Below are 20,283 nucleotides of genomic sequence, written 5' to 3' on the forward strand. Positions count from 1 at the left end.
ACTGGCCATAATTTGGTAACTGTTGAACCTTGGTGGTTGCAACATGGAAGTTCACTATACAGTGGAACCTAGGTTTTCTAACGTAATCGTTCCGGAAGTCCGTTCGAGTTCTGAAACATTCAAATACAGCCGACAGGTACGCCTCAGGATCTTGCACTCAGCAGAAGCCGCGTGACAAGTTCGACCTCCGAGACATGTTCGAAAACCAAAGCATTTACTGCCGGGTTTACAGTGTTTGTAAACCAAAGTGTTCGTCAACGAAGACATTTGAATACTGAAGTACTACTGTATTAAGTTCATAATTTTCGTGTAAGTTTTATATGCTTGAAATTGTCCATAATAAAAGTTTTTCAAATGAAGATAGAGCTATGATCAGACTAACAAACACTGAGAATTCATCACCAGCAAATCCACATTAAAGAGAATATTAAAGAGATGTTTTTAAAACAGAAGAAAAACAAACCAGGACAAGTATCAGGAAAAAAAGTAAATAACTTTAATAAATCTAAATAATGACTATACAAAAATCTTAAAAATATAGAATAACATACGTTAACAACCTGAGAACAAAAAATATATTAGAATATATATTTTAAATTATCATTAATTTTGTTGGATGAGTATTATTCTTTAAGTCCTTAGTTGTTAGAGATACATATGTAAATATCTATGGACGTAACAATTTGATGCCAGGGAATTGCTCTAAACAAGACTGGCAAAGTACTAATGATTGATGAAACTGTATTAGAGTTCATTACTTAATGGTTTATAATATTTTCTCTATTTTGAAATTTTCCATAATAAAAAGTTAAAGAAATACCAAACAAAAATGGCATGTAAGTGTATATTTCCACAATAAAAAGGTTTTTAAAAAAGCTTTTAATTTCCACAGTAAAAAGTTACACACAAACATACAAATGGCATATAAAGTATATAAGTCAGGAAGTAATAATATTGTTATAAGCTTCCTACATTTTCAGGAAGAGGGTAAAAGTACCAATTATTATTAGAAGTTAACAGGTCAAGGAAGTATGATGTTATAATCTCTAGGGTAAGCACTAAAATAATAGTTCAAAAGGGTATTATTTCTAAGCTAATAGAAGAAAACAGAATTTTTAAAGAATAGGCCAAAAGACAAGAAAGAGGAGGAAAACATGTAAAACAAGTAGAATAAAAACAAAACAAAACCAAAGCAGTAAAGGGGTTGGTAAACTACAACACCATCAGCCAAATGTGGCCCACTGCTTGTTTTTGTAAATAAAGTTTTATTAAAACATAGCCACGTTCATTTATTTATGTGCTGACTATGGCTGCTTTTGTATGAAAACAGCAGCTGAACAGCTCCAAAGGAGACTGGATGGCACCAAAGCCTAAAATATTTATTTTCTGGACCTGTACAAAAAAAGATTGACAACCTCTGAGATAACAGACTTGAAAATAAATATATCTGTTATTATACTGAATGCAATTAACTAAATACTCCAATTAAAAGATAAAGATTGACAAAATGCCTTTAAAAATAAGAAACACATCTAAACCACAAGGACACAGCAAGGAAAATAAAAAATAAATATACCATGCAAACACTAACCAAACTGATGACATTATAGTGACAACAATGTAGACTTCAAGGCAAAAAACACACTGTAAGAGATATAAAAGGACACTTCGTAATGATAAAAACTTTCAATTCACCTGAAGATGTTAACAGTTTTAAATTTACATCCACCTACTAACATGGCCTCAAATGTATAAAAGCAAAAAACTGACAGACTACATGGATAAACAGACAAAAATCACAATCAAAATGAGAGATTTCAGTACAACTCTCTCAAGAACTGATAAAGTGAGGATGAAAACAAAAACAAAAACAAAAAAAACACCAAACACCATTGATGATATATCAGAAATGAAGAACAGAATTCACAAACTTACCATAATAAATATATACAGAACCTTACATACAACAAATACAAAATGCAGTCTTTTCAGGTACATACAGATATTATCAAATTTGACTCTATCCTAGTCCATAAACCAAATGTCAACAAATTTCAAGACACTGAAATCATACAGAGTATGTTTTCTAATCACAATGCAATTCTGCTTATAATCAATACCAAAAATATGCCTTAGAAATCAATATATATTTGGGAATTAAGAAATAAACTTCTAAATAACCCAGGAAGCAAAGGAGACAGCAAAATGACACAAAATATATTAAAATTCAATATAATGAAAACCTTATTCTCAAAACTAATGGGGTGCAAAACAAAAGCAATGTTTGAGTGAAATTATGTGGACTTAAATGGATATATTGGGGGGAAAACGTTGAAAATCATTAAGTTATGTATTCATCTCAAAAAGTTAGAAAAAGAACAGCAAACTGAACACAAAGTCAATGGAAATAAGGAACAAAAGCTAGTAATAGCTAATAAAATAAAAAATTAATACACAAAAAGAAGATCAACAAATCCAATAGCTGGTTGTTAATAAAAACTACTAAAATCAACAAATGCCAAATGAGACATCATGGAAAAGAGAATGCACAAACCATCAGAAATGAAAACTGGGACATCAGTACAGATCCTGCAGACATTTTAAAAGTTCGTTAAAAAAATATTAAGAATAACTTTTGGCCAATAAATTTGAAAATTTAGATGAAATGGAAAAATTCCTTAAAAATATAACTTATCAAACTTACAGAAGAAGTAGAATAGCTGAATATCCTGCAACTATTAAAGAAATTAATTACCATGTTTCCCCAAAAATAAGACCTAGCCGGACAATCAGCTCTAATGCGTCTTTTGGAGCAAAAATTAATATAAAACCCAGTCTTATTTTACTATAAGATCAGGTATAATAATATAATTAATACAATACAATACAATATAACATAATACCAGGTCTTATATAATATAACATAACATAACCCCGGGTTTTATATTAATTTTTGCTCCAAAAAACGCATTAGAGCTGATTGTCTGGCTAGGTCTTATTTTGGGGGAAATGGTATGTAATTTAAAACCTCCCTACAAAACAATTCCAAGCACAAATGACTTGACCAGCATATTCTATTCTATGAAACACATAATGAAGAAACTATAATCTTCCACAAATTTTTCCAGAGAATACAAAAATAGGGTATACTCCCCAACTCCTTTTATGAGGCTAACAAACCTTGATATCAAAACCTAACAAGGACATTTAGATAAAGGAAATTTTCAGGCCAATCCTGTTCACAAATATACATGCAAAAATTCTAAATAAAATAGCAGCAAACTGATCCACCAGTATATAAAAAGGACAATATTATCTCCACCAAGTTGAGTTTATACCAACAATGGAAGTTAAACATTCAAAATTCAATGTAGTTCAGATTAACAAGGTGATAAAAAAGAAAAGAAAAGGAAAGACATATCATCTCAATAGATGCAGGAAAAGTATTTTACCAAATTCAACATCCATACATGATTTTTAAAAAAAGGAAAAACAAAAACCTTACCAAAATAGTATGTCTAAGGGAATTCAATAATCTAACAGTAGGAAAAAAACTAGAACAAATACACCATATTTAAGAATGTCTACCATCACCACTGCTATTAGCATTACACTGGAGCTTTTAGCCAGTACAATAATTCAAGAAGAAAAAATAAAAGCTATAAAGAATTGGAAAGGAAGAGATAAACTGTCATTTGCAAGAGATGATAGTACACATAGAAAATCCAAAAGAATCTACAAATAAATTATCAGAATAAGCAAGAATTGTCAGGTTGCTGAACACAAAGTCAATATATAAAAATCAACTGTGTTTATATAAATTTGTAACACGTAACTAATGAAGTGCTTTTACCCAGAATCTAAAGAATTCCTTCAATTTATTTTTTAAAAAGGGGGAGAATAAAAAGAAAAATAGGCAAGAGATGACTAGGTACTTCATAAAAGAGAAAATGCAATGGCCAAAAAACATAAAATGACGCTCAACCTCATTATTCATCAGGGAACTATACATTAAAATCACAATAAGATATTACTACTTCTCTCAATGACATGGAGCCACTGAACTTTCAAACAAGGCTGCTGGCGTAAACTGGTTCAAGCACCTTAGAAAATTCTCTAGCTTTATCTACTAGAGCTGAGCACACACATACTCTATGACCTGGCAATTCCACTCCAGGGTATATATAATGCCTAACATGAATATGTATATGTATACCAAGACACATGTGCAAGAATATTCAAAGCGGTATTACCTATAATAGCAAAAAACTGGAAACAACCCAAATGTCTGCCAAGAGTAGATAAATACATTTTGGTATATGTATACAATTTAATGTTAAATAGTGTTGTAAATGAATTACACTCAACTCAATACAAATGAATCTCACAAACAGTGCTGAGTAACAAGAGTTAGAAAAAAGAATACCTACTATATGATTAAGTTGATATACTTAATAGAGTTCAAAAAATAGGTATAACTTTGACAGATGAATGGACAAACTGTGATATATCCATAAATGAAATACTACTCAATAGTAAGAATGAATGAATCACTGATAGATGAAACAACATGGATCAATCTCAAAATAATTACAGGGAGTGAAAGCATGAGATGGAGTACATCCTGCATGATTCAATGCATATAAAATTCTACAAAATGCAAACTAACGTAAGTGTCAGAAACAAATGAGTAGTTAAAAAAAGAAAAAGAAAATGAGTGGTTGCTTAGGGATGCGAAGAAGGGACCAGAGTGAGAGAGTACAAAGGGGATGATGAACATGTTCATTGTTTCAATTGTGGTGATGCTTTCATGAGTGTATGCATATGGCAAAATGAAGCAAATTATGATGCTCAGTGAGATTATAAGAGGTGTTTTTGACCTAGTCAGAAAGATTAGGAAAAGAATTCCTGGTAAAGTGAGCACATTGCTGAGCTCTAAAGTATAAACAGGCATCAACCAGATGAAGAGGAGAATATGTACAAAGCCTGGACCAGAAGCAGCCCTGTCAACAATACGGTCAACATCTCTGGAGAGTAAATACTAAGAATTCTGCTGTGACCTAAAGCTTGAAAGGTAGTTCTAGGTTAGACCATGCAGGCCTATCTTAAGGGCACTGGGACGCCTCTGAAATGGTTTAAACAGGAGAGGTAACAAACCGATCTGTAGTTTTTAAAAAGCATTCCAATTACAGTGCAGAAAATAAACTGCAGGAGACCAAGAATGAATGTAGATAGACCAGTTAGGTGCTATCGCTGCCGTTCAGGTCAAACTAATGGATTGGAATAGGATAATATCTTGGATTAGGATAGTGAAGTTAGAGAGTCATTCTATCAAAAAATCTTTACTGAGGTGTTTGCTAAAGAAACAAGCACTATCCCAAGTACAAGAAAGAGCAATAAGCAAAAAAGATAAAATTCCCTGCTATGAAGAAAAATAAAGTAGGGAAGGGGGAGTGGAAGGAGGGGTTGTCTCACTGCTCACAGAATCATAAAGCGGTTAGATTCTAGGCCAAGAAGGGATGGCCCAGGAGTCCTGGACTTCTTATGGTGACAGACATAAACATGGCTAAAAGGCATAATGACAACTGCCTGATGGTGTCAAGGTAGACAGTTCCAGCAGTGATGGAAGTGTTGGGAAGAAGGAAGGCTAGGAGACATGCCAGAGATGCAGCATTCTGAGACCTCTCCTTTACTCCTGCCAGTGCTGTGTAGACGCCAGCCTGGGACAGCTTCCTCCATAGTACTTAGAGCTTTTGGACTGCCTCTTAACTCCATTAGAGAATTGGAAGCCTTAAGAGGATGGGTGTTAAATGAATCAGTTTGTTCCCCAATTCCTACCGATCAGTAAACGCCATGAAGGCAGTGGTTGTATCTTTACCACTATATTCCCAGAATCTAGACAAGTGCCTTGCACGCAGCAGACATGGAATATATGACGACTATATTGTTGAAAGAATAAATGAAGGATCTAAAGACAAAATGTCCCTGTATTATCAAGGTAAAGATTTTAAATGTGTTCATATAAAAATTACAAGTGGGGCTTGCCACAAAACAGCTTTAATGAAATCAAATTACCCTGACTTTTAATCTTTTCTAAATTGACTACTATATCCTAAGAGTCTGAAAGACAATCAGATTTTATAAATTTGCAGAATTTACAAATATATACAGAGGACTTTTTAAAAATAAAAGTTATAATAATACATAATTAAACTACAAGTTCGGTAAACTTATTCTTCAAATTATTTTAGTATGTCTTAATGATTTTTATTTAAAGAAATGGTTAATATTTTATCCTATAAAGTTCGGCAAATTTTCTATTTTATCACCTTGCTAGCATATTCTATAAAAAATATGTAGATAGTATTTTCAAGCCACCTGGAGCCACAACTTAGCCGTCAGTGTGTAGATCACAGATAACTACTACTCTCAAGTATAACTACACTATACTTTTAGTAACTGTACTTGATTACCTTAATCCAAATTCAACCCAATCTTTCTCAAGTATTTATAGTCTAAAATTTAACATGTAATGAATTGTTGAATGCCTTTAAAAAATACATACCTTTCTCTTACAAAATCTGCTAGTTCTTTCGTCGATATCTGTCCATGTTTCATATTATGGTAAAGGACATCAAAGCCACTATTTTTTTCCCCCTACAATTTAAAAAGATTTTTAGTTTAAAAAAAAAAAAAACAGATCAAAATGACTTAAGAATAATCCTATGCTAACTAATATGCAATTCTGATGCTCAGGTGAGCTGTCTTTTTTTAAGGATTGTTGCTCATAGTATGACTTTAAACTGTATCAAAGGAATACTACAAGGTTTCATTAAGTTTACAATTTATTATATATACATACATATACAACCACATACATATCATACTCTAATCACTCATAAGGTTATATTAATGAAACTAAGTCTGAAATTTTAAGGAATAATATGCAGCATAACTTAGAAAAGATAAACATGGACCTCTTTAAATACATTACCAAATCCCAATTCAATTTCTTTAACATGCATTCAGGGATTTCTGATTATTTAACTCAAAATCTGTGCTTCAAAATAACTAAATCTTGAATTCTGAGTCAAGCATATTATTATTAATCATATAAGCACTGAATACCATAAAATACAATTGCAAATGTAAGTCAGTAAACTTACACAGCTTGGTAAGTGAGAAAGTAGATAATATTTTAACAAAAGAACAGTTAGCAGTCTATTGGTTAGTCCTCAACTAATGGGAAATAAACAGAACCAGACCACTACATAATCCTGCAAAACCCTTACTGCTGTTTAATCCAGTAAATGCTAAATTAGCAAGTCACAGCCAAGAAAACATTAGAAATGTCAATGTTATAGGTGAAATAAAAGACTTTATTAATAAACCAAGCTTAACAACTCTCCAGTTTGTTTTCATTTTTCAGCAAAAATAAAATAATGAAGAATTAAATAAGTGATCCCTAATAAACCTGTCAGCTAATAGTAATTAGTTTGCCATAAAATACAACAAATTAAAATGTCTTATTTGTAATGAAATAATATAATATCATATAATTTTTCATGTTCAAGAAGAAATGATCTAACTTTAATTTTTTACTCTCTCTGGGTTTTTCACGCAAATTTATTCCAACCAAAATAAGAATATACTTTGAAGTAACCGTTCTCTCTAGTGTATAGCAACCAAAAATATCATCATCATGCAGATTAGTAAATAAAATTACAGACAAAATATTGAAGGGCCTGAATCTTCCAAGGGATTCATTCCATTACTTGAATGTAATACACTGGTAACAGATGACTGCAGACTTCATAATGACCCATTCTTCTGTGGAGGCCTGATATTGTGTGGGTTTTTTTTCAGGTTAAAAAAATAAATTAAAAAGCAAGGTGCAAAACGGTATACCTAGTAGGATTTCATTTTCATTGAAAAAAATATGTTGCAAATATGTATACAAAAGGAATCTGAAGTCATATACAGCAAACTATTAACAGCAAATTATTTCTAGGAAGTGGAATAATGAGTATAAACTTTTTAATAAAAAGTTAATAATAAATAAGCCAAGTCTTCAATATAAAAGTAATAGAGTTAAAAGCTATCATGGTAAGCAGTTTTAAAATGCAATTTTCTCCCAAGTATACTACAATTGTTGGTATAAAATCACTTATCAATGGCTAGGTTTTGTTTTGCTTCTGTTCAAATTTTTGAATTATTCTGTTTTTACAATTTTATTAAGATAGAATTCACACACCATATAATTCACCTCTTTAAAGTGTACAATGCAGTAATTTTTAGGATATATTTACAGAGTTGTGCAACCATCACCACAATGTTAGAACATTATTTCCACCCACCAAAAAAATATCCCGTCCCCAAATACAGGCATACCTTGGATGTTGCATGTTTGGTTCCAGACCACCGCTATAAAATGAGTATCGCAATAAAGTAAGTCGTAAGCTTTATGCTAATGGGGGTCTTGCCTTCAATTTGCAAAAAACACACACCTGTGAAGCTCAAAAAAGTAAAGTGCAATAAAATGAGGTACACCTGTAGCTAGATTTTTAAAAGTAGGTATTTACTAAACAGTGATGAGCTTCTTGTCAGCTGGCTTATTCACTAGTTTAATCAACACAAGTAAATACATGTCCACGAAGAAATCTGTACAAGAATGTTTATGGCATCATTATTCATAATAGCCAAAAGGTGGAAACAACCCAAATGTCCATCACCTGACAAATGGATAAACAAAATGTGATATACCCGTGCACTGAAATATTATTCAGCCATAAAAGGAATTAAGTACTGATACATGTAACAATATTGATGAACCTTGAAAACATGCTGAGAGAAAGAAGCCAGTCACAAAAGACCATATGTTACATGATTCCATTCACATTAAAGTCCAGAATAAGATAATCTATAAAGACAGAAAGTAGATTAGTGGGTCACTGGTGGGGTGGGGGTGGGAAAGAGAAGGTATGGAGTGATACAAGGTACAGGGTTTCTTTTTGAGGTAATGAAAATGTTTTTAATTGACTTGTGAGGATGGTTGCAAATATTACCCAAATGACTGTGAGTATTACTAAAAACCACTGACTTGCACACTTTAAATGAGTGAATTATACGGTATGTAAAATATATCCCTCCCAATATGGGGCGGCCGGGTGGCTCAGTTGGTGTCATGCAGGGTCTCAGCTCCAGCTCCCCACACAAGAACACAGGATATGGTGAGGCCAAAAAGGAACACCCACGGAGCCATAGATGGGGGAGTCATACCACTATATTCTCGCTGGCGGCTGGGTTGGAGACACAGGAAGCAGGAGCCACACGATCCGCAACCCGACGTCCGCTTCTTCTCCGCCAACCAACCAACCCCCTAGCGTAGCCACAGCAGTTATATCAGTGGCTAATGCCTAACTGGAAACAGCTGATGGCCAACTAGTCACAGCTGACGGCCATCTACTGCCCGAGCCAGTACCTTTCCATGTGAGGCCAAGAGCCTGGAAACTGCTCTCTGGGGCTCTGTCGTCACAGTTGGTTAGAGCCCGAGCTCTGAACAGGGCTGCTGGTTTGATCCCCACATGGGCCCAGTGAGCTGCGCCCTCCACAACTAGATTGAAGACAGTGAGTTGCCGCTGAGCTTCCAGAGGGGCAGCTGGATGGCTCAGTTGGTTAGAACATGGGCTCTCAACAACAAGGTTGCCGGTTCAATTCCCGCATGGGATGGTGGGCTGTGGCCCCTGTAACTAAAGATTGAAAATGGCAACTGAACTTAAAGAGCTGAGCTGCGCCCTCCACAACTAGATTGAAGGACAACGACTAGGAGCTGATGGACCCTGGAGAAACACACTGTTCCCCAATATTCCCCAATAAAATTAAATATATATATATATATATATATATATATCAGTAAAGTTGCCCAAAAAGTAAATATTTTTATCCCTTTTAACCAATAAATTCTTGCAGAGAAATTTTCAGTATTAACTGACAAAAACAACTATTAACACCATTGCTGGCCCAAGGAGGACAATTACAAAATAGGATCTTTTATCTGCATATCTTAATGCACTGTCATAGAACACCCACTGACTATGACCTCGGGGCAAATAAAATCACGTTATAATCTAATAGAATCTGTTAAACATCTTTGCATAATTCCTAGTTTGAAATAGAAAAAACAGTTTTATTATCCTTTGGAGACGTAAGTCCAGAATCATTCGGACAAGTCCCTTAAGAGAACACAAACTTCTCAGTTCCCACTGTTTCCTCTTACCACTCTAATATCACTAAGACGACTGCACTTAACAGTTTGATGTCCAGATTCCTTCCTCATACATATAGTCACATGTTACTTTTTAATATGGAAATGAGATCTGCTATGCATACTGTTTTGCATCTAAATTATCAATTGAACTGTAATTTAACTGAAAAGATGATTAAGTTATAAGCAGGGTCACCAAGTCAGTAAAAATGCTCAGATTTTTTCTAGCCAAATATAGTCTATAAGAAAGACATCTTTGAAATTTCAAGTTAAAGGTTGAATAAGTCATCAAACCCATTTTGGAAACCCAAAGGCATCTTTTTCTGATTGATTTTATAACATAATTTTATACTTAAACACTTTTAAAACAGACATAACATACAATCTAACTTCCACTTGAAGAAAAAAATGCATGTATATTAAAAATGCTATGAAATTCCTATTTTAACTAAAATGGAACTGTTCACATACCTAGGTTTTTAAGAGTCACAAAAACACCAAGCTGTAAACCCCACAGACTTTAGTTAATGGTTTGAAACTTCTCCTTCAAAGAGCCTTTTAAGGGCAACAGTAAATTAAACACTAAAAATAAATAAAAAAAAACCCAGATATTCTTCAATTTTGATTAGTCCAAGAACTGGAAAATAGGCAGAAAGAAGATAGAGTGTAGGCTGTATGAATTAAAAAGTTGATTTTGCCTAGTTTCCATTTCAATTAAAAAAATTTTAGGGGGGGGTGGAAAGAGAAGGATCAGGAGGAACGGTCTGTGAAAACAGTAACAAGCCTAACCACTCAGTCCAGACAGCCTCCAAAACAAACACATACATATCACTTCCTACCTCTCTGCATTCTCCTTTTACTTTAGCTCTTACTGATATTTATTTGACGACCTTGGATGGGCCACTGCAAAGCAGTGCATTTAACATGCATTGGATGTAGTCTCACCTTATCAGCCTTCTCTGAAAGACACAGTAAAATATTTAACTAACGGTAAAAAAATTTTTTTCCTCTGCAAAATGGCCCCTCTAGGGAAGAACCTTCTAGACATTTTTGATGGGAATTCAACAAACATACACTGACAGCCCTCCGGTGCCATTTTTGCCTTGGAAACTACTAGGAAGAAAAGGATAAAATACACGCAAGCAGTTTTTCTATAAGTAAACAGGGCATTCAACCACAAGCCACAATCGCTTTCAGTCAGCGTTCTATTTATACATTGAAATTTTCACACATGATCGCTAAAACTATTCTGCAGAACTCTTGGCAAGATATTGCTAAAGCACGAAACAATGATTACACTATGCAGAATGAGCACTGCTCAGCAACCAAAACTACTCAGTGCAGGTACAAAAGTCACTCAAACGCATTTGTTGGTTGATTGAAGGAAATAAATCTTATTAAATTAAAAATTTTTTTTCTCAACACTCAAATACTCCTCCTTAATCTTTTTAATTATAACACACCTCTTCCCAGTTAGTTAAATCCTTAAAGCCATCTAAATTCCATCAAGGAGGATGTATGTCTGATGGAATTGATGGAACTGTGTGCCAACTTCATCACACAGTTCACTAATCACTTCCCACTTTAATCCTTTCTGGCTGGCCATTCCAGCAACATTCTCTAGCATCTTCACCAATAGACATAATTATACATCTCAGTTGATGCAGTGCTGTTTTTGTTTCTCCTACATCTGAATTTATAATAACCTCTGTGGACCCAATTATTAAAATTCTTCCAACTCTAATATTCTTTAATTTTTCCACACTAGGCAAATTGAAAGCCAAGCCCTTATTCCCTTTCCTTTATAAGTCTGCATGACACCATATTTCTATATGGATTTCTTAGGGTGCTTAATTATGCTAGAATTACGAAATCAGGGTGGATAACCTCAGAAGATACCCCACGATTCAAAAAACTACCTCCCAAAGGTTTATGCTAACCAAACACGCAGGATACAAAGCCTACCTTTTTTCCCATGCGTTTGCCTAAATCATTTAAATGGTTCTGAAAGGATTAGTGTGTAGGGCTAAAAAAGCAGCCAGACAGCAAATTTTTATCCTTTCCCTATCAATGTTCAAAAATCCTTCTCCTGAATTGAATTTATGCAAACTAAATCAGTATCAATTTCTTTCGAATTTCTTCTAGATTAAGGCAAAAATACAAAACAACCATCCCTCCACATCCCCCCACCAGAAAAACTAAGGGCCTCAGAATAAAATTTAGTGCCATCTAAAATATATATCTGTAACATCTACTTAAACCTAGTTTGATGAAACTGTAGTTTGCTTTTTCACAGCCTGTTGTAGTTGAAAACAATTTGGGCATGACTAACCGGCTAACAGTTTTACAATAATACATTTTAACTTAGTGTATGTTATCTACATGTATATACACAGGTTATCTCTAGAAAGCTACCTAAGAAGTTGGTAACAGTAATTGTTTTGGGGAAGATCTTGATGGCTGGAGAAAAGGGGGAAGATTTTATACCATATTTATTCCCTTTTGTACCTTTTGAATACTGACCATGTAAATTTTGCAAATCTGTTAATTAATGTACATATGGAAACATATATGCATATATACTTTTTAAATTTTAGTATATCATCTAATGGGATCATATCCTAAGCAGGTACTCCAAACTACAATATTTGGAAATTTCAAGTAATAAAGTCTATGTTCTGAGTTTATATGGTAACTTCAACTAATTTTCTAAAGACATATATTTTTAAATTATCACATGGACAAACAACTCCAATTAATATGTATGTATGTGTTAGTCTCTCATCTACGATACTAAATTTAGAGTAAATAATCAAGCAAAAATATAATAATGTTTTGCATTCCAAAGTCCTATTAATAGCAATTCCAAGTTTTTAAAAAACATTTTAATCCTCCCAGTTTATCCATGTAATCATAGATTAAATTCTGGATATATAACTAAGTGCTCCAATTTTATTTAAAAGTTAAGTATGACAATACCAGTAAAACCGACAGACAAATGGAATGAGATTCTTACACTGGTTAATCAGTAAAAGAAATAAGGAAAAACTTCAGGATAAAAAATGCCTTACATAGTTGTTGTTCATTCATTCTTGATGTGCTGACTGGAGATAATCTTTGGAAACAGTAACCTAACTAAAAATATCAGTTCGTTACAATGTGATGTATGCCAAAGAATACTTGATGTCATTGGGAAAATGCTTCGTATCTTATACAGATTAGGATTATTATGTAAAATGAGATTTATGAAGTATTTGACCTAGTATGTTGTGCTTACTTATTTTTCCCCTTCAATAATTATGACCGATGAAATTTATTCCTTAAATTGTTTTTAACTCCTGAATTAATGTGGACTTACATAAAAACATGAAGTGCAACGCTAACATTGAGAATCTCAAAAGTATTAACTAGTACTCAACTCTGAGAATGAAGTAGCATATAGAGACACTTCCTCATTGTAATAATTGTTGATGCCTTTTTAAAGATACATAATCTTTTTGATGGACTAACAACTGTTTTTACATATTAAAAGCAATAGTGTGGATATCTGCTATTAAGATTATGTTGCTGTCCAATTCTAACAAAAGAAAAACACCTTCAACTTGATTATCAATGGCACTATATTTTGTGGCAAAAACTGACTTATCAGCAACAAAACTGTAGTGTAGGAAGTTTTGAATACAGTTTTCTCTTCAAAGTATAGTGTCAAGTAAAAGAATTTATAACGTAGCATGTAGTTTTAGGTAAGAAAAACTATACTTTAAAGAAAAAGGCAGGATGTGCTGCTTTCAAAAGAGCTTGAAGAGTTTGAATGATTCAACTTTCCTCTAATAAAATGACACAACAAAAGGTTTGTCTTTTTACATGTGGGTGGGGGGGAATTAATAGGTTGTTAGGTTAGAAACCTAAAGTGTTAAAGTTTCCCATTACCTCACTTTGACAAGTTTTATTTTGTTCTGACAGTGCCACTTGGAACATCAGGGGAGAATAGAGAAACAAACATCGTAGATTCTAGACTTTCCTAGTTCATTTAACCCTTCAGAGCTTTTCAAGTTCCAATTTAGAGCTGTCAGCCCCAATTCCAGGCTTGGAAATAAAATAAAATGCCATCTATTTAAACTATTTGTACTCAATAGTGGAAGTAAAGGCAAAAACTGAAACACAAATTAGACTTGGGATTAGCTCTAGATTTCAGATCCAAATTTATTACCATTCCTCTATTAAGAGGCACAAAAAAGGGCACACCAAAATTTGTACAAAAATGTTGATGGAAGCATTATCCATAATAGCCAGAAACAACAAGGCTATGTTCAAAGCTCAATTAACAAAAAACAAAAGATAACTTTAAAATGTTAATGTACGATTTGGAATTAACAAACTTCCAAATACACACTCATGCATCAAAAATATGCAAAATATTGTAAGCATGTCATTTTTAAATGATCCTTTTAAAAGTTTTATAAATTGCCACTGTAAAACCTAATATCTAAAACTGATAGGCTAAACCAAAAATTCATATGGAAATGCAAGGGACCCAGAATAGCCAAATTTTGAAAAAGAACAAAGCTGGAGGACTCACACTTCCCAATTCCAAACTTACTACAAAGTTACAGTAATAAAAACAGTGTGGTTGGTCCTAGCATAGGGATAGACAATGGAATACAACTAAAACATCCAGAAATAACCCGTACATCTATAGTCAACTGATCTTTGACAAGGATACCAGAGCTATTCAATGGAGAAAAAAGAGCGTTTTCAACAAAGGGTGCTGCATATTCACATGCAAAAGAATGAAGTTGTACTGTGTTTCCCCCAAAACAGGACGCAGCCGGACAATCAGCTCTAAGGCGTCTTTTGGAGCAAAAATGAATATAAGACTCGGTCTTATGGGTATACTATAACATAAGACCGGGTATAATATAATATAAGACCGAGTCTTATATTCATTTTTGCTCCAAGAGACACCTTAGAGCTGATTGTCCGGATGGGTCTTATTTTTGGGGAAACATGTACCTTCTTCCTTGCACCACACAAAAATTAACTTCAAAGGATCGTAAGTCTAAATGTAAGACCTAAAACTATAAAACGCACAAAAGAAAACATAGAAGTAAATCTTTGTGACCTTGGTCTGGGAAAGATTTCTTAGATAAAAAAAGCGTAAGTGATAACAGAAAAATTAGGTAAACGGGACTTCAACAAGAGTTCATCAAAATTAAAAATGTCTGTGCTTCAAAGAACACCATCAAGAAAATGAAAAAGACAACCCAAACAATGGGAGAAAATATTTACAAAATTGTATATCTAGTAAGAGATATGTACCCAGAATATAACAAGAACTCCTACAACTGAGTAAGAAAAAGACAACCCAATCTAAACATGGGCAATGGATCTGAACAGACATTTCGCCAAAGAAAATACATAAATGGGCAACAAGCACATGAAAAGATGCCCAACATCATTTGCCACCGGAGAAATGCAAATCAAAACCGCAGTGAGACACTACTTCATACTGACCTATTATAATAAAAAATACAGATAAAAAGTGTTATCCAGCATGTGAAAAAACTGGAACCCTCAGACATTGCTAGTGGGATTGTAAAATGGTGCAGCCACTTAGGAAAACAGTTTGGCAGTTCCTTGAATGTAAAACAGAGAATTACCATAGGATCCAGCAAAATAAATTACGACATATGTCCATACAAAAACCTGTACAAACATGTTCATAGCCGCATTGCTCATAATGGCCAAAAACTGGAAACAACTTAAATGTCCATCACTGGTGATGGATAAACTGTTATATATATACAATGGAATATTATTTGGCCATAAAATGGAAGTACTGATACATCAGGGATGAACTGGATGAACCTGGGATGAACCTTGGAAACATGCTAAGGGAAAGAAGCCAGTCCCAAAGGCCCACATATATGCGTATGATCCCATTTCATATGTCCGGAACAGATAAATCTAGAGGCAGAAATGTACAGATTAGCTGCCCAGGGCCGAGATAGCAGGGGAATGGGGAGTGACTGCTAATGGATACGGGGACTCTTTGAGGTGATAAAATTGTTCTAAGATTGATTGTGGTGATGTATGCACAGCTCTATGAACATACACACCATCCTTGACGTGTATGCTTACATGGGTGTATGGTGTATGTGAACTGTCCCTCAATAAAGCGGTTTTGTAAAAAAAAAAAAAAAATCTAATGTGGCTTGTGGAAAACAAGGAACTTCCAAGACTAACTATGAACTGATCCGATTACTAAGCAAGTTCTTGCTTGAGACACTTCGAAATTTCCTAAGACAGATCGCTCCTTTAAATATGTCTAAACCTTCACGAAAATGGAAGTGTAGTCCTTGCCACTGTCAGGACACAAAATGAGATCCCCCCGCGCTACCTGAGTAAACATCTCACTTTCCTGTACAGGGCTGCACTGTACTTCCCATGACAACAAACAGAAACTGCAGCAAAACACGCCCCAGGGAGGCTGAGAAGTCAATCTCCAAGAAGAATCTCCTGCTAACACTGAGTTAAGAAGGGGGTGTGGAAAGAACGAGGAAGGGGAAGCAGCACGGGGATCGGGGGAAGTCTCGGTGCGCGTAAGCCCCAGGAATGCGGTTACATTAAATGCAACTTGTAGACGCTTTGTGCACAGGCCCAGAGGCAAAGCGCTGGGCGCCGACTCACGGCCCGAGCTGCGAGGCCGAGAGCAAGCGCCGATCCGACGCCAGCCCGCAGCGATTCCGCGTGGAAACGGGGCGGGGGCTGCCGTGCGGGACGGCGGCGGGAAGGCGGCGGGAAGGCGGCGGGAAGGCGGCGGGCCCCCGCCACCCCGCTGGGCCGACGCTCGCCCGCAGCGCGCGGCCGGCCCGTCGTGCGCGCTCGAGCCGCGGAGCACGCCCGGCGCCGGGAGCTCCGGCGGGGCCGGGTCCTGCCTCCCGCCCCATCCGGCGCTTTGTCCCAGCGCGGGCGGCGGGCGGCCCCTCGGCGTCCTCAGGGCGGGCTGAGCGGCCGCGATGACAGCCCCCGGCCCCAGCAAGGGCTGCGAGCCTGCGAGTCCCGGCGGCCGCCGAGCCGTCGCCCGGCTGCGATCGTCCCGGCGGGTCCCAGCAGGCGGCGGTCCGAGGACGATCGCCTCGCCCGCGGATCTGCCGCCGCCGCCCGAAGCGCACGCAGGCCGAGGTCAGGCGCGGAGAGCCTCCGACTCCCAAACCCACACTATTTCCAGCATCCCTCTCTTACCCAGAAATTCTCGACGAAATGCGCCATGACCATCGTGCCGCTGTCGCCGCCGCCGCGCCGGGGTCTGCGTCCGCGCCCGCCCGCCGCTGTGTAAACACCGGCCCGGCCCCCACGGCGCCCCCGCCTGTCGCCGCCGCCGCCGCCTGCTTCCCGGAGCCCGGCCCGCACCGCTCAGGGCGCATGCGCCACCTAGCGGCTGCAGCGGCGGGACGAGCGCCTCGCGGACCCCGCCTGCGGCGCGCATGCGCCCCGGCCCGGGCTGCGGTCGCCGAGCTCGCTCGCTCTTTCTCTCTCCGCAGCGCGGGCGCGGCTAGGTTGAGTATTCTCTTGGGAATGGTGGAGAACCGGGTCCCTGAGGAGTCACTCGGGAGGCTGTCCGCACCCTTTGTGGCGCGATGGGTACTGGCTCCGGGACCGGGCGGAGCCGCGGCGGCCAGCGCCAGTGGAGCCGGTGGCCTGGCTGCTCGCTCCCTTCCTCGTCACGAGGCTTGCTTCCCCCGCCTTCGGGGATTCGGATGGGACCCGGGTCTGGGCGAGCTGCGATGGGGGACCTTGGCCTCTGGCCACCTGGAGGAGACTCAGAAACCTTTGGTCGACGGGGTGCCTTTCTTTGACGGGGAACTAAGAACCAAAACAAAACTTTCCAAGGCCGGAAAAGGAGGAAACGCCCAGTGTCGCCGGAGAGTCACTGGAGCCGCGCGAGACCCAGGCTCCGAATCCGTGACCTCTGACACGCCCCAGGCAAACCGGCCGGGACGGCCTACTGCAGGAACGGGACCCAGAACGGACGAATTTCCCTGACCCAGGCAGTTAAAAAAAAAAAATTTTTTTTTTCAGGACTTGTGCATGTGAGTCCGTGGTTCTCTTAGCAACTTGTACATTTTGGAAACAGACACAAGTTTCAACATGCCTCGGCATCACCGAAAAATCAAATCCCCTTCTCCTTGCTTTCCCAAGGTTAAGGGAAAGAAGACGTCCTGTAGAGAGGTCTCAAGGTCACTGTCACCAGATCTGCTGCTGGGTCCAAATCTGCAGCCCTTGAAGCCAAGCCCCACACACAGATTTCCTGTAGCTTTAACTGCACAAACACATCACAGCTTCAGATCTTGTGGCCTCACACATAATGAGCACAACACTGTTCCTTCGTTGGACGTGACTCACACTTTCATTCTCAAAAGTAAAAACCACCCATTGGCTTACACGTGGATGAATAAAGTATTTGTTGAATTGGGAACCATTGGGTAATGGCATTGTCATATCTTTTTAAGAATATTTTTTAGAAACATATAGGATATAATGATAAGACATCTAGAATTTGAAACAAGGTTAACCATAAGTTGATAATTGTTGCAGCTAGGTAATGGAAACATGGTGTTACACTATTCTCTTTTTGTATATATTTGCTATTTCCTTTCTTTAGAAAGTCCTCATAACTGTCATTGACACCTAGTTTTGGGGGAAGTCATACTTAGAAATATGCTACAATTCTTTAAGCCATTGGTCTAGCGCTATCTTGATGCTATAGAAATTCCAGGAAAAATACAGCCATCTAGATCGCCCTGCAAATAAGCTTGGCATTAAATTCCTAACGCTAAGCACTAAACCCCTTAGACCTAAGGAGATGCCCCAATCCCGGATCCCATGCTTTGAAGGACCTTATATATCACAAACACACATTAATTTATTAAAAAACCCATGGCCGCCTCTGCTGCTCCTGATCTAAGGTTGAACACTGGCCCACAACCATAAATACCCTCTCCCGTGACCAACATTATTCGGCCCCAGGGAAACATTTCTTATCTCTTGCCCTTTGTCTTCAAAACAAAAAGTGGACTCCAACTTCAGTGAAAACTTGTGGGTAGTATAGCTGCCCACATCAGAGATAAACTGCTGTGGAGTTCAGACAACTTGAGCAGCAGAAGTACTTAAGAAAGAAAGAAGACAGGTAATTAACTTGTCCAATTGTTCCTCTCAGCTTGAATGCAATCGATCATTTCGTAACAAAGTGGTGTCAAGCACAGACTTTTCTTCTCTTAGCGTTCCAATTTGTGATTCCAACACTGATAATTTAGCATAGTACATATTCAATAGTTGCACGGGGTACACTGGTCTCCATTTGTACTCTTATCTCTGGTTCTCATAAATTTTACAGGCAGGCCTGCCATGAAGATAAATATCCTGTATATTTCGGGTATTTACAAGGTTCATTGGGGGCCAAAACACGATAGGCTATAATTGCCTGGTATTTAAACCGTGGAACTTTACAGTAAATAGTGATTACGGTGACTAAATTTCAGACAAGATGGTGTAGTAGAAGAAGGATGTGGGTGGTATCAGCCACCTTCTGTTCTCTCAAGTGAGGTTTCCAGGCATGCACACACACTCTGGTAGAGCATAGATAAGGTCCTGCGTGGGGAGCTCACTCATATGACCTTAAAGTACTTGTGCCACACACACTTACCTCTGCTTATCCCAAAAGATTCTGAAATTATTAAAAAACTGGCATAGATAGCAACAGCATTCCACTCACTGCCTATAATACCTGGCACTTAGCAGTCACTTTGTAAATGTTCAGTGAAAGAATAGATGAGTAATTGAGCCTATGGTAGAAATGTGAAGGTGCATGAGACTTTGAATAGGCAATAACTCCATTCTTCTTTTACTCATATATTTTTTTTCATAACACAGACACACTCTTATTTACTCATCCTCTTTATTGGTGCTAGATCTTAGAATCTATTAAAATGTCATTATTTAAGTTCTATTTGATTTCA

The 20,283-nt window shown here is 37.4% G+C and overlaps 1 protein-coding gene across 1 annotated transcript in view; it reads right to left on the minus strand.

The window, feature by feature from the left end:
• FCHO2 (FCH and mu domain containing endocytic adaptor 2) overlaps nt 1-18,735 on the minus strand; it is a 104,144-nt gene extending 85,409 nt beyond the window's left edge. The window contains exons 1-2 of the mRNA XM_081053137.1: nt 17,510-18,735; nt 6,566-6,657 (exon numbers count right to left, since the gene is read on the minus strand). Coding sequence (XP_080909263.1) covers nt 6,566-6,657; nt 17,510-17,542 — 125 coding nt within the window. The 5' untranslated portion in view covers nt 17,543-18,735. The remainder of the gene's footprint in view (nt 1-6,565; nt 6,658-17,509) is intronic.
• Between the last annotated feature and the right edge of the window lie 1,548 nt (nt 18,736-20,283).

The sequence above is a fragment of the Rhinolophus hipposideros genome (genome assembly GCF_964194185.1).
Source record: "Rhinolophus hipposideros genome assembly, chromosome: 7".
NCBI lineage: Eukaryota > Metazoa > Chordata > Mammalia > Chiroptera > Rhinolophidae > Rhinolophus > Rhinolophus hipposideros.